Raw genomic sequence first — 26,051 nt, forward strand, 5'->3', positions numbered from 1 at the left:
TCTGTCTTAAATCTAGGAGGTGTTCAGGGAATCAAGGACAGCGTAAAGAGTCCCCAGAATTCGGAGTAGCTGGCTAACGTATTTTGTCTGGGAAATCATCTGCATACTTCCTCTGCACAGCCAACCTTTACTTCATGTATCTTTCTTGTACAGTTGATCAAGTTTAAATTATTTACACAGCTAGTAGAAAGAAAAATTGTATTTGCTGCAGATTATCTCCTTGACTATTAGTGCTTTATTGTCTACACTGAAGAGAGGTGATAGCTATTTGGAGAGCAAAATAGGGAAAATTAGGGTATGTGACCTGAAGTAGTCTGTAACAATTACTCCTTTAGAAGTATGAGGAATAGAGATGTATTATTACCTGTGATTGTATTACCTGTAGTTCAGTTTGAATGGAGGTGTTAAAATAAATTAAATGCTATACTTGCAGTTTATAGTTTGGACACTAGGGGAAGTATTGTACTACAGTAAAACTTATTAAATCTACATTTTCAGATACCACACCTCTAGCAATGAAATTTTTCTATAAAGAACCTAAGAAAGGCTTATGCAAAGATGAAATCAAAGGGACACTGCTTTTAATACTGACTAGTTTTACTAAGCCAATAGATTTACTTGTATAGTGGCATTCTTCTGGCTGCGTAGGCATGTTATATGTACTCATTGGGAGTGAGAATAAAAGGTTCCTGAAGCAGGTAAGGGAACAGAGGCCAGTTAAATAGTCTACTAAAAGTCAGGAGTTTAAGTATGGGAAATATTGTTGAATGTGCGCAGAAAGAACCCACTGCACCAGATGTGCATTATTACAGAGCTGGATAATCTGACTAAAATACCCTCATGACAAATTACACTTTCTAAGATAGCCTCTTTCATTTTAATACAGCTCAACACAAGACCAAATTTTCCTACAATGAAAAGACAAGTACAATTAGCTTTATATTACATAGAGAACGTTCTTGGCTCTGTACACTTGACAGTACAAAGAGGCTGTTTCCTGTCTGAGTAGGACAGAGCTATAAATTAGTTTGTAATTGCTCTGAGGAAGTAACAGATTGGGTTCTTAATCTTCTGTGTGCTTTGGTTCTACCTCATCCACAATGCTTAATATTTTCGTTATTACTTCTACACTGACAGACAACACTTCCACTTGGCAGAAGTGAGGGAAGTCTCCCAGAAAAAGAGCGGTGCCCCCTCCTGCAGGAGCAGTCTGGCTGGCCCCGCAGCCCTACCCAGCAGGAAAAGCATGACAAACATCTTACCTTTAAAGGTACAGTACACAGAGGACAGACTTACACTGATGCAGTACATAGCTAATGTGTTATCTGCTGAGTGTTATATACCCTCATTCACACCCACGTTTTTATTAGGGGTTCTGGGGTTTTGTTTCTGTAATGTCCAGTAATTTTAGGATGTAATTTGTTAGGAGAATGCATGCAACCTAACAACATAAACACCCATCTTAGTCAACTCTGCTTACATTTCTGGAAACATCTAGTTCTGACTGGAAATACTCAGACACTTAGACAGGAACTAACCTAGTCATCCTTACACCATCAGCTTGATTTGCATAATCCCTCATAGCACAGAAGCAGCATAGTTCTGTGTCCATAGCTATAGACTGTGTCCTAGGAAAACTTGGTTTAGGTTTTCGGTGCTGCTTCTGGGCTCTTGTATGATCTTGAACACACCATTTCAGCTCTGTCCTTTAGGGTCCTAACTTCTTCTGTGCCCTGTCAGTTTAGATCATAGTCTATTCAAGGAAAGGACTCTAATTTTTAATTTGCCTGGAAGCCAGTGGTTACATGCTGCAAGTGAAATCAGGCCCAGAGGTACCGCCCTAGCATAATTTGTCCTTTAGGTGGCTAACACACCTTGTTAACAACTCAGGATCTTTTACAGCTGCCTCAATTTGGTACACAGACTGTGATCAGAATTAGCAAAGAGGTCACACTTGAAAACAATAAATCAAATTGCATAGTTTCCTCAACAGAATTTTTTTCTGGAAAACAAAACAGAAAGTGCACTGAAGTGAAAATATGTCATTTTAATATTTTATGTTCAGGTGAAACTTGTCCTTGTAAAAAGATACAAACAGCCACTCAAAATACAAAGGAATTTGAAGGGTTCTCCTAACAGTTGGAAGTGATTTGTTCCAAAAGTCATAGAAGTATCAGAAGATAATTGCATCAATCTGAAACAAGGTATGAGCAGAAAACACCACCACCATTAACCCCTGTGAGGTGGTATTAGCTGGAAACTTGGATGTAGTGGATGTCGAGCCACAAATCAATAGCAAGTGTCAAACTGACTTTTAAATGAATGAATCATAATAGGAGATGAATAGCAGGATATCCAGGTTCCATACTCAGCTAGACAGGCTTTAAAGTGGTTGAAACTGGTAATGAAATAAGTGAGTCAAAAAGGAAGACCAAATGTACTTTATTTTGTCTCTTAGTGAACAGTGTTAACCAGCATGAATCTATCATTACCTCTTTTACTGACATAGCAGGCTTTTTAGACCAGGAAAAATTTGCAGAAAAAAAAACAGATATTATCCTGTAACACTGAGTAGAAGAATTGTTTTCTTTAGTTATGCTTCAATGTCTACAGCAGTGAGTTCTTTTTTAAAAAAAGTGAGTTTTCATGTTGTGCACCAAAATAAACTTGCAGTGTGTTCTAAAATCACTCATTCCACAAACATGTTAGATACATTTTTTGATTTTGCCTTTTTTTTTAAGCTGGAGTTGTATATATTGTGGGTACTGTGCTACTGTGCTTTTAATCCCATCCAAAATATCAGCTGTGTACAGCTATAGACTGTGGCCACCTTTGAAATAATGTGTATGTGGGGGGGGAGTAAAAGAATTGAATGACTTGCTCTTATTCAATGTATATTTTTTAATATTGCTAAAAGATATGTTTGGGTTATAAGGCTCATTTTCAAGAGCTTAATTTGCTTTCTAAATGGTTCTGCTCACAGAAGTTTGTAGAGGCCTATTCACTGGGAACAATTTCTTCACAAATGTGAGGGAAGGGGGAAACCAGATGCTTCTTACCACGTCCTGCATCTAGAAATTGAATCCAGTCTGCATATGTTAAAAATTGTGGCACCGTTCTATTGAACTGTACGAAAGCACGGCCTACACCAGATGGTACCTCTCCACACATGACATCAGCCATAGCGCTTTAAAAGTCCCTGGGGTCTTTAATTTAGCATCTTCTGCTGTGACCAAAAAGGCCTCACTCAGTGCAGTCATTGCCTCCATTTTCTCTCTCTCTGCAGTCATCCACTGCCTGCCAGGGCAGAGAGGTGGATGAAATGACTCAGCCCTTAGCTGGTCACAAAAGTTTATCTCATACAAACCACTTGTATGGCCCACTTCACCCCATCTGTGATCTCTCAGTAAAAGTGGTCAAAGAAAACTGTTTAGACTAGGTATACAATTTTATGGGACATAAACCCCTACTGGAGAGTTCTTCAGCTAGCATATAGTGATTGTTGTATTTATTCCCTCATCTGCAGAAATGGCAAATAGTATTATTTCTGTTCTAACTTGCCTTCTCTTGCATTCTTTTATGGGAGCCTACATTAATCAGTAAGTAGATTTTTTTTTCTTGCCATTTAATCTATTGTTTGTCACCATCAGAACTTGAAAAGCAACTTTCCTGATCTGATGTTGAAGAGCAGCATGTTGTGCAGTTAGCAGTGAACATATTCTTGTGAACCAATTGTAACTGCAAACATTTTTATAGCTTTTGTCAACAACCCACGTCATAGGAGGTCTCTGATATCCCTGTTTTGGCAAGAAACATGAATTTTGGCATTTGTCGCATATACCACACAATTAATTGGAAAAGCCATGCTGAGGGCACAGGCAGAGCACTATGGAACACCATTTAAATACATGAGAGACTCAAGTTTTAAGGGAGACTGAAGCCATGGGTCAGTTGGGGCTTGGTGGACTGCTGAGCTGGTATGTTACGATACACTAGCAGAACAAACCCATTAAGCAGAAACTAGTTGCGTGTGCACATCTCATTAACAGCTTTGAAAATACATCCTGTGGAGAGAAGTTAGGGATGTGCCAGGAAAAGGTTATGGTGTTGCTCTCATAACGCAACTATTCCATTTCATCCTAAATGTGCCCTTAGTAAAAATCCATTAACTTAGTCTCCTTGTAGGTGAAATAGGAGAATAAAAACACATGGACTAAAATAACAGGTAAAGAGATTAGCAAATAACCATATGTTGCATTCTCTGGAAATCAGATATATATTGGCATTACTACCAAATTATGGGTACATAGATTCTACAAATTAACTGAATCTATACTGAATAGATGGAAGACTTGAAATCCCTCCTGAAAAGACTGATTCAGTACAGTGGCTTCCTTGGTTAATGGCCATATCAAGCTTTAGAACAGGAAAAAGTTTCAAGAGGCTGTGCTGTTATAATAAATCCAGGCAGCTCCTTTACTGAACAAAAAAATGTGCATAAAAGATAAGCTCCTTTTAAGCTGTACCTCATAAAATGGCCTCTTCTCTCATGCTGCCGCTACATACATTCTGGAGTTCTTAATCCTGTCCAATCAATAGCTCAGTAAATTATAATATTAAGAAGCTTTTTCTGTGCCCAACAGCAGACATAAATTCTTTCCCCCCAAATATATGGCAGATCTCTACCTGTCTCTCAAGAATACCCACTCCACCAGCTTCCATCCCAGCCACCTCCACTATTCAAAGGAAAGCCAAGCACCACGGGTTCAGATCAACTCTATTCTGTGGTAAGAATTCCTTCCCAACCTGAAGAGCAATTGTAGTCAAGAGTACAAGTATGGAATAGCCCACTAATTGAGAAGCAAGATGAATAGACAGAGAACAGCCAGTCAACTGTTTAATGACAGGAATACCTCTTCCTCCTCTAGGTTAGTAGCCATGATTCCTCTCTGGCACTTGCCTTACCAATTAGGAATGAGGCAGGAAGCCTGAATTCCCCATCCAAGGTTCTCTGAAGTCTTAACTGTAGCAGAGACTACTTTTCATCAGTACTATTTTGTAAGGGGTGTCCTTCCCTGTTACTGTATTTTATCATATGAATTCAGTTCCAGCTTTGGGATAAACTGTAGTATGCAGTGTCATAGCATACTGGAACTATAAGCTTGAGCACATCACCTTACTTAGCCAGATAACTAAAAAATGTTCTTTGCATACTGTAGGCAATAGACTTATCACAGTGAAGGTGACAAGGCAACCATATGAAGTATCAGTGTCTGATCAAAGCCCTTTCTCCCAGAGAAGTGCTGAGCTTTCCTTTCCACTCCTTCTCCCTAATAGGTCATCTTGTGATGGCACAGCAAATGTACCTTTGGGAGTGTCCATACCATTGAAAGCAAGGTAAGCCGTCTGTAACTGAGATAACTTTTGAGATGGGCGAAGAGACTCACTTTAGTTCCAAGAATGACATCATTTTTCTGTTGCTGAATTATCAAGATCCTTGCAAGATGAAACCAGCTTTCTGAAAAGTAACAGCTGATCTCATGTCATGTTGCTGGACCAATGCAGTTGTTTCCCCCCACCTCCTACCCCAGCAAAAAGTGCTGCCTCAATCTATTCTATGTCTGCAATCTCTTAGCAGACCTAGCAGATAACACACAGTTGTAGATCTTGGCTCCCCACAAAACAAAACCTCAAACAAAGAAAGCAAAAAAACCCCACAGTATCTCAAGTCCAGACAATAAAGTAAATTGAGATCACCAGCTAAGCATTTCTGGGCTGAGGAAAGACTGTCATGTCACAGGAATTCTTAAATTAACGGTAGTGGATTGGAGTATCAACAGCCAGGGAACTCTCTCTTCAAGAACCAAGCCAAGCTCAGCTACTGGAATTACTGGAATAGACTCTTCAAATGAAAGATGACTAAATTCTGCTCAAGAAAACCAAATAATTATTCAACACTATTCCATAATGGAGTAGAACTGATGCATTGCCATTCCCATGCAAGAACAGAAGGGTAGGTGTATAACATGGGTCTTATTTGGGCTGATTTGTTTTATCTATGCCATCATACTTTCTGTATTAAAAACATCATGTGACCTAAATGTAACAATATTTTTCATCCTCTGCTTACTGTGCTTGGCCAGAACAATCAAGCATAAAACTATGAGAAACTCAATACAAAATACTCCACAAAGGCTGTTGCAAATGCAGAGCTCTAAATTGCCATGTTTAAAGACTGGCAGAGCAGATACTCTGAAGAACAGCCAGGAAAGACTGGAGAACAAGAGGATGAAAAGCCAACAATTTTCTCTCAGAAATTATTCTCTTCAGAATTATACCCATCAAGAAATTTCTTTGTACTGAAGAAAATCCCAGATATTTAGCAAGAAAGAGTCGGTGCACCAGGCCACCTATAGCTACATTTAAGGTTGGATAACTGCTAAATAATAGATTCCACAGAAGTCAGACTGGCTTTTACTTCATTTCAGCTTATATTTATGTGCATAATAAAAACACTTTTAAATCCAGATATTTACTAGAAACTGACATAGGAGTTATTTTGTCATGAAGCCAATAGGAAGTGTGATTTTAAAATCCAGTGTTAGGATTTAAAAGTAGAAAGTGGAAGATCTTATGTGTCATGGCAAAAGTAATTTTTATCTAAATCACAGTAACTGTAGGAAGCTCCACCTTTGTCCTCCACCTACCACAGCAAGACTTTCCCACAGGGGAGAAAACAAATAGCAAACAGGTTTCGGTTGCTTGGGAAAATTGGGCAAGTAGCTTGTATCCTGACTCTATTATTCTTCATTATTACAGTCTGCTTTTTTGCTCGATACTGTGGCAATTATGGGCCATCCCAAAGCTACGAGCTGCCTCTTTCCCACATGCTCCCTAATAGAAGAAATGCCCTGAGGGATGTTTCTCCAGAAACCAGTATGCAGTGATAGCAAGTAGAAATTTACAGATTGGCAGAAGTTATTTTTCAGCTCCTGTATTTCCCAAACTTGCAAGAAAAGGCTGATCTTGATTCAGGAAAGTCCTACCCATAAGCATCAGCTTTAAAATTGGAAACCAGAACTATAATTGTTAAAACCGAGTACTAAGAAAAGACAGGTCACTTCAGCACTTTGTGGTTTAAACATTAAGAAACCTTGATTTGTGATACAGATGAAGCAATCCTGTAACAGAGCTAACTCTTAGAGCCTGTAATGGGATACTGCTTGTACATTTTCACAGAAGGAAAATAAATCACATCATAAACTAAAATGTATGATACTTTAGGTATGAATGTCAAGGTTACAATGTAATTTCTGCAAACTCCAGCACTAATACATTAGTAATGAATTAGTTCATTAGTATGAATTAGTTTTTGAGAACTTTTTTCTTTTTAAGAACAAATGCAAGAATTATTTTTTAGTAAAACTGAAAATAACAACTGCATTACATAGCCTGAATAAATTGTCCAAGTAGTAGCCACAGTGTGGTTTTTGGTAGTTTTTTTTTCTTGTTTTGTTTTTTTTAATGATAGTGAACTTTGTTCTCCCAAAAGAAGTTTCATCTATGAGGGAAATCACAGAAATAAGATACCATGGAAATTTTCTGGACGACTGTAATCTCCTTTGACAATTAAGTTTGTTTTATGCAGAGCACAGATGTTTGCCTCTTAACTGTGAATGCTGGCTGACCTGCCCAAATCTCAATGAAAAACAGTTGTAACAAGAAGTTTTCTTTGCAAATGGTTATGCAAACTGGAGTCTTCATTTCATGCTCATGCTAAAGTATACCCTCTGGAATGTATACAAAAGCACTATATTTGTTCTAAAAAGTTTCAGAGGTACGTATACTGAAATCAATGTTGAATGCTTACTATACTGATGAGGATAGAGATTATATACAAAACAGCACTGACAACTAAATCAAGATGTAGATTATTCCTTCAGATTTCAAATTACATTGCAGAAACACAGGAAATTGGTATTTAGGGCTGTTTCTTCGATTAAGTGAAGAGTAACATATTCCATCATACTGTTCTCCTCCGGGCAACAAGGATAGGGAAGGAATAAACCAGGAAAAGCATGTAAGGCAACAGAAAAGCCCTGGTAGCAGGAGACCAGCTGACTGATGAGCTTATTCTGCTCAGCTTCCCCCTCCTCATAACAGTCATTTTTGTGAGGGACTTCTGAGGACAGTGCCGACTCTCTTCTCTGCTGGACCATTAAAACAAGCATGTTGAGGTCCCTTTAACACTTACATGGAGAATTCCAGTTTACCTTTAGTCACATTATAAATGGTATGCAAGTGGATACAAGTGGCTGGAAAGGAACTGAAGCCAATTAGCATCAAAAACAGTTTGTTACTTCCTTGGGATAATGCAATGTTTTTAGGGAGAGATGGGGAAAAACAATAGACTATCTGCTCTTTCCCTTATTTTACAGGAATTTGCTTTAAGGGAGAGGTTGAATGTTTTTTAAGATTAAGCCCCAATTGCTGAAAGCTTCCAGACTCCTGCTAGTAATCTCTGAACCTTCTAAATGGAAATAAATCTTAAGAGAGTTTTATGGCAAGAATAATGCTCATAACTTACCTGATTGTTTGTTTTTGCTTGTCTACGCATATACACACATACATACAAACATAATTAAGGGTTGGTCAAAAGTTCTGATGAAGCCCTGCTAAGATGACACACAGGAAATGACCATGATAACATCCCTGTATCTTGTTTTCTTTGTACAGCTGAGACTATAGTTGTTTGATGCACATTGCAAAATGTATCCAAGGTCTTACTTATCACTTTGCAACTCCTCTAAAAGGTTATAACATAGTTTTAACTTCCACAACTTCAACAACATACATTTTGATGGCATCAAGCACTAATGATTAACTAAACATTAGAAGGGCATTACAAATCTGAAACGTCTACGATACTGAGATTTAAAGTCTATTGTAAAATCAATCCATGATGAGTAGATTTTAGTATTTTAAGAATTTCTGTCATTTGCCCCCTATTAAAACAGTGTTGTATCAGTTTTACTGCATACACGAAGGGGCATTATTCTATCCATAATTAAACAGTACTGCTGTTACCTTTTCATTTTTAAATTCAGCTAGACAAAGACTATGGATTTAGGATAAATCACATTTGTGCTAAAGGACTGATGCTTTAATACAACTACAAGTATACTACAAGGAAAACTGCTGTCAATTTATTTCTGAAATTTGATAATTAAAGCCAGTATCTGTGTGTGCTGCAGGAAAAATAAATGAACTGCAAAATTTTACAGCTTAGTTTAAGTGTTATGTCATTTACTTACAAAAGTAGGTCTTTAGAAATCCTGTAGAATTATTTCCTTTAATCAAAGAAATTGCTTCTTTGTGTTTGAAAAGGAATACCAGATAAAAACTATTTTTACAGTATCTCAGAAAATGACTAGATTGTGAGCTAAATGTAATTTCTCATAGTTGTCAAGTTTTTATGTTTATAATCACTTTTCAAAAAGCACTTTTCACTTTTTCTATAAAGTATACATATGGCTAGATAATGCAATGGAATACCAAGTTATTGAATGTCTCAAAATAAAGACACTTCGACTACAATTACTCATATACATTTAAGTAGGTGTCTGTAAACAATATACAAAAAGTATGCAAGCAATTTTTGTCCCTGAGAAAATATGAATTTGAGCAATCAAAATACTTTGGATCATGGTTGAAGCAAATGTTTAATAGTTTACACAGCAAATTTGTATAGTATGTCTGGTTCTAAATCAATGAGATGCCCTGTCCTTTCAATAACTTAGCAGCATTCATTCAAATTGTGCTATTTTGTAGATCAGTATACGATTTGGAAATGGGATTTTCAAAGAAGAGATCTGCAGTTTCTAAAAGTCAAGGTCTTTTCCCAGAAAGCCTGGGAAAGCAAGAACAGGTAACTTTCTCTTTCCAGGTGGGAAAAGAAAAAGAGCATGTGGGGCTAATGAGTCAGAAACTATATACTATATGATTTGTGAGATTTCTTCATGATGTTGCATTACTATAACTTAATTCTGACTGACAAAAGGGCAATGTATTTATTCTTTTTTAAGTAAAACAAGAAAAGGGATCTTGCTGATATTCCATCAGCTAACAAATGAGTATTCTAAACTCTGGACAAATTCTGGTGCACTGTCATTACATCAGTTCCTAATTGCTCCAGGATAATAGTGCATTCATCTTTTCCTCTTTGCTGGACACTAGTGGCTTGTATAAAATGAGTTGATACTTTGAACACACATTTCTCCAGCACATTTTTGGTTCCTTTCTTGGCACATTCAGAATCTAGTGACTGAATGAATATGAATAAAAGTGAACTTTCACTCTAGAAAAGTCACAGGTAATGCTGAAGACATCGGACAGAGGCTGTACCGCTTTGGTTGCCAACACAGGCCAGGTTTGCTCTTTGTAATTTAAAAGCAGCAGAAAAAAAAAAACTTGAAAAGTTTGTAGTGCAAATATTCTTTGGTTTACTCATTAAAACAAAAAGACACAGCAAACAGCAGAAACATTGGCAATTAAATAAACTGCAAATTCTTTATAGGCTTCCTAACAAAAAGTCTTCAGATGTTTGAAATGTATGAACTTCATGCTTTTAAGCACAGTACAGTGTCTAGAAAGTCACATTTTTTTCCTTGAGGGCAAGGCAGAGAGAAGAGGGAAAAAAAGATGGGTGAGGGGTGGGGGGAGGGGGGGGGGAGTGATTCAAGATGACACTTTTCCATTAGTTAAATAGCATGTAACCCAAGGACAAAATTAATTTCTGTTTCTAGATTCATTATACACAAAGCAAACTGGCTTGGAATTTATTTTCAGATGCTTAAGCTTTCTGAATTCACATCATTATACACATCAGCCTAATGTATAAAATACACTGACCCACACCTTTTCAAAGCAATAAAGACATATTAGAAAAATATCATAGTAAATTGCATAGATAAGTCACTGTGTTTTACCTTTCAATTTTATATGCAGAGTTTAAAATTATGTACCGCAGATGTTTTCTAGGGAATACTTTTTCCCAGTCAGGCTGTTTTACTGTAGGTTATCATTCCTGAAATAATCAAAGGAAACAGGCATCTGTGTAAATCTGTAAGGATCACTTGGTAGGCAGACATAAACAGCTTTCATCACTGGCCTGCAGACGAACAAGCCAGTTCAGACTTTATGGGACAGCATCACTGATCTGAGTATTCAAAAACTGAATGGTTCATAAGGCAGCACTAGGAAGCTGTGATCTGTTCAGAGAGCATATAGACTATAAATGAATCAAATATATATTTTACAAGTAAGTCAAAGAAATTACAGAATGTACCATCACCATGATAGTCTGTTACCAACAATATTGGACTGATAGTTTAGAAACATTTCTGTAAATGAAAGAGACAAGGTTTGGATTGTCTGGCAACACATTATTTTGTTTCATGTAGTTATCTTGCAAGAGTCTTGTGTCTTGCTCTACTTGGACAGTTCTATTTTATTGTCTTTATCCAGCTGTTTCCATGGGCAAGGCACAGTAAGACAATTTCATGTGCAGACTTTCTTCCAGGTGGACTGTGAATAGCAATAGATAGCTGATGATAAGGAATCAATTTAATAAAGATCTTTTTGAAATACTTGTCTTAAAAAACAACAACAACAAAAACCTTTTGCTTGCTCCCTTATTCCTTCATAAATCAGCAGTGTTCCATCTACAAATAATACATGGGCAGTCAACTTTAATCCAAGTACTTATATGTTCCCTTCATCTAGCATTTTGTTGACACCATCACAAAGTTTCTGCAAATGGAGTTTATAAGGTCCAAAAGGATTGTACAAGGCAGCCAAAAATTCACAATCAGAGAAGTGATCAAACACATTGTTGACACGTCCATGTGATTTTGCAGTTAGGTGACGCTGAATGATTTGATGAAGTAGCTCTCTACAATCATTTAACAGTTTGGACAAAAAATTCCTGTCAAAGGTATAATCCACCTGATGGAAACTGACCACGGTCTTAGCCAGCTGATGAACTTTCTTCTTGAATTTCTCCATCAAGGCTATTTCATCCTGATTAAATTGGTTGTTCCTGTAGAGAATTGCCAATTTGAGGACTATTTTAATGAGGTTTTTAATGATCTTCTCTGCTTCCTTTTTATTTTGTGTGTATTCCTTTGTCACTCGGTAGAGCTCATCTAAAACATCACTGCTTGTGTCATCTATCAAAGTAGTTGCTATTGATTTGGACACCATTTTTCCAAGGATCTTCTTCTGGGCCTGAATGGCCAAACTTTTGGAATTGAAGACATCTGTGGCCACTGGGGGAAAAAAAAAATGCAGTCAATACTTCATCACAGACATAATGCAGAGAGTAAGGTGAGGAATATTTCCATGTCTATCCACTCATCTCTCTCCTAGTAATTTCCACAAAAATAATGTAAACTTACTGTATATAGCTGCAGAAAAACCTGTCTTTTCTAAGCCTAAAACTTTGTTGTCTTTAGGTTTATATTCTTTTATACTGTTTTAAGCTTGGGAGAACAAAAGAAATATAAACAGAAGATGCTCAAAAAATAGCTTAAAATAATTATATATGGATTGGTGGGATTTCTGTCTGAGGCAATAAATCTGCTCTAATTGATCAGATAACGCCTAAGTTTGATCTGATTTTCATATTCATAATGAAATCTGAAACCAGCTAACTTGGCAAAATCATTTTAATATTTTCCATGGGAATAGCTAAGAACTGAAAACTAAAGGAACCGAGCAACCGTGACTGTCCCAAAGTCATGGCAATTGCCAGTGTTACTCAGCTAGAAATAGTAATTCAGTACATCAACTACTGTAAATCTTTTCCTTCTAAACATTCTACAGGATCAGTGAATTCAGATCCCACGTGTATGTATATATACATATAGAGAGAGAGTGAGCCAGTCCTCTGTCAGCACACAGTACTGAGATTCTCTGGATGCAATCTGAAGATGCTAGTTTCCAGAGCAAAAGTGGTATATATAAACCCTTCTATGTCCTATACTCACTGGAGAGGTAGCCAAAATGAATAGTCTGGGGATTACCGTTACACTTGTTAGCATGACCTCATTAAGGAATCCTTTTCTGATCATTAAAGTAAATTGTAGAGCAGGTTTCTACCTCCAAAACTATGCTAGTTTGCATCAATATACCCAATAACTGGTTCCAGTCTTTGTAAGGTATTCAAATACTAAAAAACCCTCAAGCATTCCTTCAGAAACTTCTTTTGTGAAATTTTACCGCCCGTGTTCTATTATCAGTGACAATTACTTACAGCACGTTCTCGTAACCTTTTCCAGTAGGTCACATGTGAACTCAAAATTTCCATATTGAATGGTCTGGGAGATGGCTGCAGCTTTCTCAGAGTCTCAAACAGGCTGCAGGGAACCCTTCATCTGTTTATATTTATTTCACATATGGAAGGTTTTCTTTGCAAACAAAGGGGCTGGAAACATTTTTTTCTCTTTTAATGAAAACAAACTCTGCAGATGCCATACAGTTAAGTCTCTGAACTTGGAAAAAACTTCCTATTAGCTGTTTGTATTTGGGCAACTGGGTGTCTTAAAATCCAGGGTGTCTCTAGGTTTCCAGCAAAGAAAAAGAAACTTGTCCTGAAGGATGAGTGAGATACAAATCTGTACTTAGCCTTCAACAGTACCTTTGAGAAATTTTTTAATATGCTTTTTTTCTGTGATCTGGCAAATTTTCAAAAAGGATTCTCTCTCAAGTCTTTTAGTTCATACCTATATTTTGTTTTGAAGCATTAATTGTTTGAGCACACTTTTTTAAAATAGCACATCTTTTTAAATTTTTACTACACGTGGACATTCAAAAACCAAAGAACCCACTGTCAACTATTTTAGGGATAGCACTCAAGATCACAAGACAGACACGTTTCTAAACCACATCGATCTGGGAAGAAGTTAAAGATGCTAAGTAGGCAGTCTGAACTGAAGATACTTGATTCAATATTTCAGTTTTTAAATATAAAACTGTATCTGTTATTATTCAAAAAAACCTAATCAGAATATTTCAAAGGGTGGTCAAACACTAGAACTCAATAGCCAATGTTTTATAAAGATCTACACGTAAACATTAGCTGTATGAGTTATGTCTGTTTAATATAAAAAGAACTAGAACCACAAAACTTAGAAGTTTCCAATCCCCCCCCCCCCCCCGTAGGAATATCAATTGTTCTTTTATTTCTTAAAGCCTTCCAATTTACTACTCTCTCATGATATCTCCTTTCTGACATTCCACAAAGATATACAGGCATTTGTATTCTCCTAAGAACAGTCACTGTGTTTCAAAATATCTTCCATAAAGTTGTGAACAAAGCACAATACTGTATATATATATACATATTGTAAAAGGTTCTTTTCTAAGATGCTGTGGGTACTCTTATTATAAAATGCTAACTACATCACAAAGAATGATACTTTATAATTGAACAGGATCAGTACAACCTGCCTCCAACAAGTCACGCAAACACCCAAAATTCGTGCTAACAATTTCCACATAGCAATAGACGAAGTACCAATTTTAAGCAATCCAAAATTTGACAGTTTTTCCAACACCAAAATATGACAGTTTTTCAATACTAAAATAACTTTCATTACATGATTTAAGATTAGACAAAGCGGAGCGCCGCACGTAATTATCATTGCAAAGCAAAACAGGAGTTGCTCACTTACAAAAAGTATGAAACTCTTAATGGCATTTCTAAAAATTGTTCAAGTTTTGACACTATGCAGCATGGCCTATTTTCTCTCTAGTTAGCAATACAACACGAGTCAGCTTCATTTTCTCTGTATTATTACATGTGTTCTAATTTAATTGTTAAATCCATGAATTTCATACCTCTGTCTGTCAGTCAATCCAAAAAAAGACATTTGCAAATTGTTTGTATTTTGTTATAAACAGATTCTTTCTCATTACTGATAACAAAAAAGAGCTACAATGTTATTTTACAGCCAATTGCTTCAATAAAACTGAGTTTAAGCACCGAGCGTCTAGAACTCCAACAAAACATAATATTTCCTTTAAAAGAGTAAAATTATTACTTACTTGCTCGTCAAAAGGAATTGCAATTACTAATGCCAATAGCAGAAACACGTTTCACGTATAGATACAAAATATGCTACGTGAAGCCTGCTGCTTGCTTGTTCAGCTAAATCTAGCACATACTTTATCGTACACTTTGAAACACCATCGGAACCTATCACAGAGTTAAGATGTTTTTTTTCCTCTCTCCATAACAGCAACTTTTCTCAGCTACCTTTCTCTTCCGTCTGAAATGCTTCATTTTACTTTGGCACCTCAAAATGCAAAAATACATTGCAGTGGTTTCACTTCCTTGAAAAGAGTGCTTAAAGGAAATTGCATTGCTGAGCAAGCAATGTAACACCAATAGCCGTTACTGCTAACTGACAACTGAAACAGTTAGCAGAAATGGAGGGAGAAGAAAGGTTCTGCAACTTGATAGGGCCTGGTACTTGTTAAGAAGAGGTTAAAATATTAACCCAATATCTGCAAATGCCAAGAGCAGGAGACTCGCCTATATTTGAAATGTCTGATTAGCAGATCATAAAATAACAGACAGGGGCTGCTGTCAGCTGTATGCTTCATTAATCCCCAGTTCTGAACGTGAGAACAGTCACGCGTCCAGTTTAAAAGCTCTGACTAAAATTTCAAATGCAAGCACCTAAAAATAAGCATGTAAATCCACATTCAGACAACTGATTAGAGCAGTCTGATTTTCATAGGTGCTGCTCACATGTAGTCACCATTTAGGAGGGGTTACAGTGGATGATCAATATATACAAATCTCTGAGTACACCTATTTCACTGACAGTTTCCATCCTGAAATAACGCCATTTCTCTGGTGGCCTGCAGAAGCCTCAGAATTTGGGCAGGTAATACAGCTAATTTTAAACATCTCATAGATAGTTTTTCCTCATGATTCCTCTTTATAACCCCTGTTTGTTTTCTATGCAGTTTTACATTTCACTTTTAAATATTATATTGCTGTATACCCCTTTGAAATCAATGGGATGTCATTTCCTGTACAATCAATACACATAAACATTTCTGGTTCACTGCCATGATTATGTTCAGTGGAGCCACCCCTCTGCAGAGGAATGCAGTCTCAGGTGAAAGGCTCTCAGGGAGGAATCCTCCCTCTGTCACTCAGAAATTGATGGGACCTTAGGGATATCAGGGACATCTGAAAAGTCTTCTCATTTATTTACAATTTAGAAGACAAGCCAGTTAGTTACTAGAGGCCAATTTCTGTGAAAGTTGGGAGCCTATTAATTATGATGCTTGGGTTTTTTTTGTTTGTTTGTTTGTTTTTGTTTTTTGCAAACAACAGCAGGTGTTTAGTATTAGTTTTGTATTTTATGCATTGAAGTAAATCAATACTGGACATGCCCCTTTTTCGATACATTTTCCCCAGAATATTTACCTTAGAAATGTTTTCCTCAAATCTTTAACTGTGTAGAAAGTGTGAACTTTCAGTGAAAACTGAGAATTCTGGATCAGTAAGCTCTCAGGAGGAGACTGGTATAAAAGTACAACAAGGCTCTTACTTATGGCTGTGATGCTCATTATTCCTGGCATCAAAGCCAGTACACTTCCCTACTTACTGTGGCAAATGCTTATTGCCAAATATCCTATTTCTCAACTACATTTAAACTAAAACTGAATGTATTTGAAAAAAATTGAATCAGATAATTTCAGTACCCCAAACCAAGGCAGAATGTTTTTGTCCTCCCCCCCCAAGGTAACAATCACTGGTACAATCAATAGTACATACAGTCAAGTTTGTGTATTCAATCGAATGTATATTGATAAAATTGTCTTTGAGTATTTTTAGGCTTGTAATAAAGACAAACCTGAAGAAAAGCATCCAGTAGAAACTTCCAGTGAACCACCTTAAATTCTATGGACAACTCGAGAGTTAAATTTTTTGATGCAGGTTCCATTTCTGGTATATACTCATGATACTTTAATATAACAGCCTTGGCTGAAGAGGAAATTTGACTATGAAGCCATTAATGATAACATTGCAATGTGAGACTGAGCTCTCGTTTTAATGATTGACATACCACGTACTAACTGTCACTAGTACCTGCAGAGTAAGCTTGCCCACTGTAGAGTGCAAGATCAAAAAATGAAAGGGATTTTGGGGTAAGGATACAAAGAATACATACAGAGGATTAGGAGAAAAGATCCAGCACCAACTGAGCACTTTATGCATGATTTAAAAGACTGTATCACAGAGTTTTGAGAAATGTGGCAACTGATTTCCTGTCTGGCTTCCTGTGTGGACAAGTGTGTTTGCCTCTGTATAAACTGTGGGTTAAAGCTAAAGCTACAAGTCTGTGCACATGCTTAGATTCTCATGTTCAGTCACACTCGTGGAGTGAGAGACAGAGCATCATTCCCTCAGAGGGAGGCAACTTGAAACCAAGTGGGATTGACAATACTCATTTCCAAGTATTTGTGACCATGAGTCATGCCCTTCCAAAACTGTGAGAGCACCTGAAAATCAAGAGATTAGAAAACTGCTGAATTTTGATATCTTCTTGCACTCTCTGTTTTCTGGGTCTTTACAGGGCTATATTTGTTTTCGAGAAGGATAAAGGCTAGAAATATTAAAAAAATAAATACATTGAGACATATAAATACATGACTTCACATATAAATATATGACTTCAGTAAGGTAAAGCTCAAACCATGATAAACCGCAAGAGCTAGCATCAGTAAAGGAACAGCTCCTGAAGTATATAATAAGCAGAAATGGAGTCATAAACCTTTGGTACTAGCAGAGCTGTCACAATTTTCACAGTGTATTAATTACATAAAAGATTTAAAAAATGAGTGGTAGAGCATGGACTATACATTCTTCAGATATAAATAAAGTAAGCTGATTTTTCTAACTGCCACCATGATTTGTAGCTTCTTCTTAATCACCATCTGATGGAATGAGTCACGTTTTCAAAGAGTTTTTTTTCCCCCAAAAGACTCAGTGCTTTGATTCTAATCTGTACTGAAGTGCTTCAGAGCTTTCTTAGGTAAAAGACATGTTAAATATAACTTTTTAAAAGCACAAATAAAGTCCTTGGAATGTAAAAATTACTCCAAAAATGCAGCAGTCCCCAAACAGCCACTTCAGAAAATTGCTAGTCTTTGTAATTGTGAGTGTTTCTTCATGTGTTGGCTTTTCAAAAGCTGATGAAGCTTGTACGAGACATGCTAGAGCTCTGACAGCTTTCACTCTTGAACTTCAGACAGAGGGACTCTGACTCCTAAGCTGGCTGATGGCAAGAGTGAGGAGAGACCAAGGCAGCCACAGAGTTTACCAAGTCAAAGACTGGGAGAAGGGCAGATGGCTTAGGCAAGGAGCATCAAAGAACAGAAAACCCAGAGGGCAGACAGCTACGTGCAGAAGGAGAAAAGGAATACAACACAGTTAAGGGAAATAAGAAAAAAAAGAAGCACTACTTTTCAAAAGGAGAAAAACGTATCAGAAGAAGCGAAACTCACCAATGAATATTTTCCACAGCAGTATTTCAGGTAACACTCTAACAGCTTGTGGGACATACAGGGATTTCTACAGCTATGATCTTCCTTCACAGAGTAAAGTCAGAGGACTCTTGACTTTTCCATCTGCCACAGCAGCGTAAGAGTTCCCTGGTTTATTTCCTGCCTTAAAAGCAATAGCTGTGTTTGAACTTTAGTTAGTTAGAGAAACATCTGATCGTGATACAAAAAAACGTCAGGAGGCGAATCCAGTCTTTCCTTTCAGCTTCCCTCTTTCCCAATACCAGCTGAAAAGGCAGGACACTGGTAACACCACCTTTCTCTCCCAAATGTGGATCTATTTTGAATTACAGGGGGCCTAGACTCTGAACTGTAATTCATAACTTGCCGCCCTGCCCTCTGTTTTGACACTCTTAGAAAAGCAAAAGGCCTGCATAGTACTTATTTCTTCCACATACATCTGTCTTTATTCACTTCAGGTACATATGCTCCTCATTTGAAGAGCAAATATTTTACTTGGCAACTTATTTTTGAAAAGGGAGATTTATATATGAGTATCAATTTTGACTAGAAAACTGATCTGAAGTTTTCAATGCATACAAAATATATGTTCATAAAGGTAAATAACTTTTGTCTATATTTCTCTTAATAGGCACAGTAGATTGTACTAAATTCTCACTCACCATCATCTTTACCAACTAAGCACAATATAAGAATGTTAATTAGTCAAGCAATGTGTACTAATTTTAACATTCACATTGGAAGATCTTCAAAGGAAAAAACAACCATTCTGAAGCCATGCCTAACACATGGCAAATACTGCATGAACAGGCTAACTGGATTTGGAAGTCAGCTCTGGAGCTGGAAGTCACTCTGCAGCAATGGATGATCAAGCAATTTTGGAAAAAAATCTGGTTAATCAAGCAATTTTTGGAATATACAGTATACCTAATCTGCATACTCATACTGAAAGGGAACACACATTCAGCAGCAGAGAACAAGGTAAAGAAAAGCTACCAAACACCATTGGGAACACCTTTCTTATTTAATAAAGTCCTGGAGAAGTCACACTATATTTGTTATGTATGTTCCTGATTTTACTATTTAATTTGTACCTTTACAATATTAAAACGTCCCAAAATTTGACCAACAGAAAAAAGCCCCTTCCCAGTTGCAAAAAAACACCACCAACAACAAAAAAAACCCTGAAAATAAAATTTCTTCGTTTCTTCTTTGAGTTTCACAGTCCCATGAGAGTGGTTTGTGCCAACAAGTTATTCTGGTTTTACATGCCTCTGCTTCCCACAGCCACCCTCTGCATCACATGATACATACTGTAGCTGATTTAGAAACTTAAAAAGCCTTCTTAAAAGCCCTTTTCCTCAAGCCTATGTATTTTTTTTTAAACTAACAGTACAGCTTTAATAAGAAAATTAAGATTTTAACCTCTTTCCATATACTTCTGATGACTGCTCTTACAGAAGCATTTATTAAAATATATTGGATATTTAACAGAGAAAATGACAGTCACGCAGAGTAGAGTCATGAACTAATTTTGGTATTTCACTCCTTTGCTACCATTTGTTACCCTTGCTGGAATGTAGCAACAGGTGCTGTGATATTAAATATAAAGCCCATGTATTTCAGCTGTTGGCCATTTCAGGGCTACATCAGGTTCCTCTGTATCTACCAGGTGTCCATGCATACTCAACAGTAATGCTGCACAAATCTTTTCATTTTCATTTCAAGGTTATTCCTTCAAAATAAGCAAATGCAACCCAGATACTGCAGTCTTTTGTCTAGCCTTAAAAACACACAGACTGTGCAGCAAGCCAACAGCACCAAGCTCCCTAACCCAAATAGCACTTGTGATAAAAATAATTGGCCATTAAAATTGAATGTTTTATCAAAAGTAAAAAAAAAAAAAAAAAGACAGGTATCTAATTGTTTTATGACCAACCCTGCTAAAAGAATGTCTTCACACAAAACCAAAAGCTTAGCTGTGGGCACAGGACATAGAACAGAAGAGCTTCTGGCTTGGATGCAAGAGGAAAAGCATGGAGACAGGCAGCCCTAGGGAATGCATTGCGAAACTTAAACTTGACAAAGCAAAAAAGGTAGAGGAAGTTAAGATACATGTGGCAAAAATACAAGGAACTGATATCTGCCCATATGGTAGAGACAAGATGACAATACAGCATGACAGGAAAAGGGAAATCAATTTCAAGAAAAGGTAGCGACTTGGCAGTCAAAATGCAAAGGGGTTATATTTTGTATAGAATGTAAAGCAAGCCACAGCAGAGGAGAGTTAAAATGACAGAAAGATTTGTGAGTGATCTTATACTGACTTTGAAAATAGTTAATAATGTTTTTCTTCTATTTCTAGTCCTGGTTCTCTGCTCTTTTTGATGTCAGTCTGTGTGGTACTCTCTCTGTGTCCTGGAGATATGGTAGGTATCCTTTGGTATCTCTCTCAGTGTAAGGTTGAAAGAAGACTGGACTGCTCTTTTACGCTATATTTATATGTATTACTGTTGTCCCTTCCACTGGTTGCCCTGAGATGCAAGATGGAATTTCCCCCACCACTGTCATGCATAATTGGGCTTCTGTTTTTTTTCTTTTTAAAGAAACTTATTCTGAGGCACCTAGGAGTGCCACAGCTATAGACAGGATATAGAAAAAAGCAGGAGTGATTCCAAAGGCACTAAATTCTCTGATGTTTGGACAGTTTGTTCTTTTTTCAGTATCAAACTAATTATCACATGCAAGAGAATAAACCATCTGAGAATTTTCCTTACCAGATACCTTGCTATTCTAAAGGCCAAGGACAGTGGTGACACCCTTCATCTCTTTTGCTGCCCATTACAGTTTTAGTTTTTCAGTACAGGTTTTGCTATTTTTATATCATGAAGAATAAGTTTTCCAGAATAAAATACATGGTTGTACATAGAATATATGCTTTGTTTACTCTTCTGCACACACCATCCATTGTACATTTACTTATGATTATGGGGAATTAAAGTTGATGGCCCTGCTGGTCTCTTCCATTCACACTACTGAAAATATATTTCCTTTGTTTTCCTTTTCCAAAAGGAACAAAATACCTAAACCCTCCAGTTTTAATTTTTTCCTCCCAATGTTTAGTAGCCATACCCTGTTCACTATCCTATTCTCCATGCTACAACTACCAGGACTTTAGTCCAAACTTACAGCCTTAAAAATCAGAGGTTGAAAGTATTTTCTCTCCTGGATTCCCCTCACTCCCTTACTGTCAGTTCAAACAGGCCTCAAAGATCTACCTTTTGGAAACTCTGCTTTACCTCTTGTTTGTTTTCCTTTGGTCTTCCTTATTCCTGGCTTCTCCAATTCATAACCAATGATCAAAACAAGTTATACATTATGCAAAATATTTCTATACATAAGATTATTAAAAACAAAACAATCCTCTTAAAACCTTTGATTTAATCAGTTTTCAATAGCACCTGAATTCTCAAGCATAAATTGCTAAGACTGTCAAAACAGAGACCCACCTCCCAAAGTATTGTAGGGTTTTGTTTTGCTTTCATTAATGTCATTATATCCTAGTAAAATATAAAGCATAAGGGGAAAATTAGGCCTCTAATACTGTTAGAAAATTTTTCTTCTGTAAAATTTACCCTTCTGGTTAAACATCCTGTGTGTAACACTGACATTTTCTTTTATATCAGGAAGCGTTATTATTAGGATGCAGAACCTTGACTGATATGTAGCAAGGCACTAACAATCCTATTCATTTTTAAATTCTGTAAATATATTCACTGACTAAAACTAGATGATCTCCAGGGGTCTCTTCCATCCTCAACCATTCTGTGATTCCATAAAACCTGGATCTATCTTGTGGTTCCTCCCTTTGGCCAAAGCATAAGAGGCTGAGTACATCATTTTCTCCAGCTATTGACAATTGCAGAAGTTAAATGTGCAGCTTCGTTACTTGGAACTGGCATCAAGTAGTATTTTTAAGTAGGCCATGAAGAGTACAGATCAACTATGAGGGGCTTATCTATATGACCTTCCTTTGGCAGGAAACACTGTAGTAGCTTGTGATTTTCAGGATTATTATCCAAGAGGTAAGAAGGAGGGAATGCAAATTTGAATCCTGAAGAAGGACAGGCCTTCCTGTGGTGACAATAAACACCAACCACCTAAATTTCAAAATCAGTTAATGACATTTTTGGAGTGTCAGAGAAAATAAAAATGTCAACAGTTTCTCCTACCCTCACCACAAGATACTCCTATCCTCTTTCTCCATAAGGTATTGCATTAATTAATAATAAGCCACAATAAACTGATCAATATCTAAAACCATAAATTACATCTTTCAATTGATTATAATGCCAATGAGTTGTTGCAAAGTAAAACTCAGTTTAAATATACATCCAGGGCAGTTTTAAAATGTCTTGCATGAAGGACTTTTAAATCTCCAATCCTGAGCTTTTAGGACAAGACTGGGAGCTTGGTGAAGATGTCTTACTGTGGATGTAGACAGTACAGCCAATTTCTTTATTCTTATCTCTTCAGGAAAGTGTCAACTGTTTCTGTTCACAGCTGCTCAGAACCAGAGAGAGACTTTTACAAATGATTCACTGTTTCATGTTATTTGTAGTTTCTGAGATAAAGTCTAAGCCACTATTCCTGAGTGAATACTTTTTATTATAAATGTTTCTGAATGAACATCAAAATTAATTCATTTTCTCTTTTGTTAGTGGGAAAAATAGCCCTTGGAATCACTAGTTCAAATATTCATCAGTGTCATTTACTCACTTTTGCTAATATTCAACTAAAGTTTTCTCTTTTCTATAAATAAACTATCTTCCTAGAATAGTTTGCTAAAGAGGACATAGCAAAAACAAAAAGAGATCTCATGAAAATTTAAGATCGAAAAACAACAAAATTTCTGCATTTTCTGCTTTTTCCCAGTCAAAATTTTCTATATACCTTGATGGAGCTCATTAAGTGGAGGCTTGTCTGTGCATGCACTGATTCAGTGCTGTATTAATTCCTGTAACGAAGTGAAATGCAACCACTTTGGGATCAAGACCTGATGGGATCATTCTTAAAGGTCCATCAGAATCACAGGTCAATTTCTAAATACCTTAGAGAATCCTGCAAGTACCTATCTATATCTATAACTACTTAAAGTACATCTCAGAATGTCTCTGAATTTCAAACGAGAATCCTTCCAAGGACAAATGCTCTCAAATAAATGAAATGCTCTCACTTTACTGCAATGGATTGTCATACCATAAACTGCCAGCACAACCACGACTTTGCACAGACACCAACATTTGTATCTTGCAACGTCAAACTGAAACATAGATTTCCCCTACTGCTACACAAAGAACACTGGCTGATCTTTCATTATTAATCTGTATAGTTATAACTATTGATGCTGAATTCAGGAGGTAAGGAAAAATATCTCCAGATTAGTTCATGCAGGGTGCATCTGTTCCTCTGCATTGTTTTTGCAGAAACAGATCTATGATGAACATTTCGATCCCAAGCTCCTCAAATTCAGTCAGCCATGAGTTGCAGGGGTGGAGGTTCTCTACTTTTCATTGCTAGCCAGTCAAACACCAGAAATCAACAACATAACCAGATTGTGGCAGGGAATCAAATGAAAAAAACAAACCAAACCCTAAAACTTAACCAAGGCAGGGAATCTTATGAAGAAAAATAATGTTTATGAGAAAAGATGCCAAAAGGATGAATACAGAATAAAACTCTAAAAGGAGAAATTTCTTAATTTTTCTTCTCCCCACTCAAAACAAAATTGGGTCCAACTGACAGCAAGTTTAATGCCTATGCTTTTGCTGACACTGGTGATAAGGAACCAAGTTGCTGGCAGTCACATTTGCATCACTAATCACACAATGTATCCTGTTCAGTAGTCATTACGGAGATGTGTCCACAGAAGAAAAAATGCACAACTACCATCAAAAAACTAAAATAATTCAGAAAATCAACTGACCCAAACAGAGAAAAAATGAAAACCTATACGCTTCCCACAGGAAAAGAATTTGTTACTATCAGTATGTACAAAACTATCTTTCAAGTTGGTGCTATTTTCTAAATACTTTATTCTATTTTTATTCATTTCTATTTTTATAATGCAGAAATAGTCAGCTCAAGCACTAAAGTTTCTTATGTACTCATATACAGCAACTGTTACTACTGACTAGCAGATCACTGGATTTAGAGTATCTACCCAGTGAGCAAACAGGAAAAATTAATCCTTAAACAAAAAGTTAGACTTTAAAACCGTTATGAAATACATCTGTTTATTTTTATCCTCCTGCTTCTTCTATTGAGTATGATGAAAGGAAAAAGAAAAACAACTGTTGCTTAAGAAAGTGGCATGAAAATTAATGTTTTTTTCCATACCTCTTTATGAAATGTTCTCCTATTACCATAGATTGTAATAAAATTGTAATAGAAATCAGTCCAGGAGGTTGCAATAACACCTGAAATACAGTTTTTGCTTGCTTGTTTTATTTATTACCCAACTGTGTTTATTGAGACTCCAAACATTTGGGAAGAGAACAACAAGAAAAAAGTAATTTGCTACTCAAGAAAAAACCCTTATGAAATCATCGCATTTAACATAAGATTTGACCAAATGATAAATACTCAGTGATGAAAGCAATCGTGTGCCTCTGAATAAGAGATACAAACGATTATTAGTATCCTAGTCTCACATTTCCCTTATGTCATCCCCGGCTCATGTACTACAAAATACTCATCATTCTTAGAAGCCATTCATTTAGGCAGTTCCTATGTTTGGAAATAATATTGTTGAAGAACAGAGCCTTTCTGAATGTATGTGCAAGGCCCTCTGCCTATCTAGATATAAAAAACTTCTTTGATTCTCCAGAGATTGCCTATTGACTGACTTTTGCTCCCTGATCCCTAACTTTTGTCTAATTTATGGCTACACATAGTTTGCAAATTCCTCAAAAAAACCCCAATCCTAAGGGTCTGAAAAGTGTTAGAATATAGTAAATGCTATCATAAACAGATAAATGAAAGGGAGAAGGAGAAAGTAAGTCACCAAAAGAAGACATCCTGTAAAATGAAAAAAAACAGATATAATTTGAAAAGAAAGCATCACCTGCCTGTTTGTGGAGTACTGTGTCTAGTTTGGGGCTCCCCAGCATCTCTCAAAAAAAGGCACTGGCAAACTGGCACAAGTCCAGCAAAGATCCCCCAAAACAGTTGGGGAGCTGGAACACATAACTACAGGACAGGCTGAGAGCAAGGTTTGTTTGGCCGGAAAGACGACTATCAGGGGACCTAAATGATATCTGTAACTACTTACTGAGTGGTTCCAAGAAGACAGAGCCGCTCTTCCTGGAGATGCATAGCAAAAGAATAAGGGGAAATGGGCACAAGCTGCAGCAAGGGAAATTCCAGTTAGATATAAGGAA

At 36.7% G+C, this 26,051-nt stretch overlaps 1 protein-coding gene across 3 annotated transcripts in view; it reads right to left on the reverse strand.

Moving 5' to 3' along the window:
• Positions 1–9,668: 9,668 nt before the first annotated feature.
• Positions 9,669–26,051, reverse strand: part of TNFAIP8 (TNF alpha induced protein 8) — a 37,228-nt gene continuing 20,845 nt past the window's right edge. For 2 of the 3 annotated variants that reach the window (XM_067316261.1, XM_067316260.1), the window contains one exon: positions 9,669–12,329. In XM_067316261.1, coding sequence (XP_067172362.1) covers positions 11,764–12,329 — 566 coding nt within the window. In that variant the 3' untranslated portion in view covers positions 9,669–11,763. Of the gene's footprint in view, positions 12,330–15,108; positions 15,368–26,051 lie in introns of those variants that run through there. The other variant, XM_013948133.2, reaches the window with a different exon arrangement.

This window comes from Apteryx mantelli, chromosome Z (genome assembly GCF_036417845.1).
Source record: "Apteryx mantelli isolate bAptMan1 chromosome Z, bAptMan1.hap1, whole genome shotgun sequence".
Classification (NCBI taxonomy): domain Eukaryota; kingdom Metazoa; phylum Chordata; class Aves; order Apterygiformes; family Apterygidae; genus Apteryx; species Apteryx mantelli.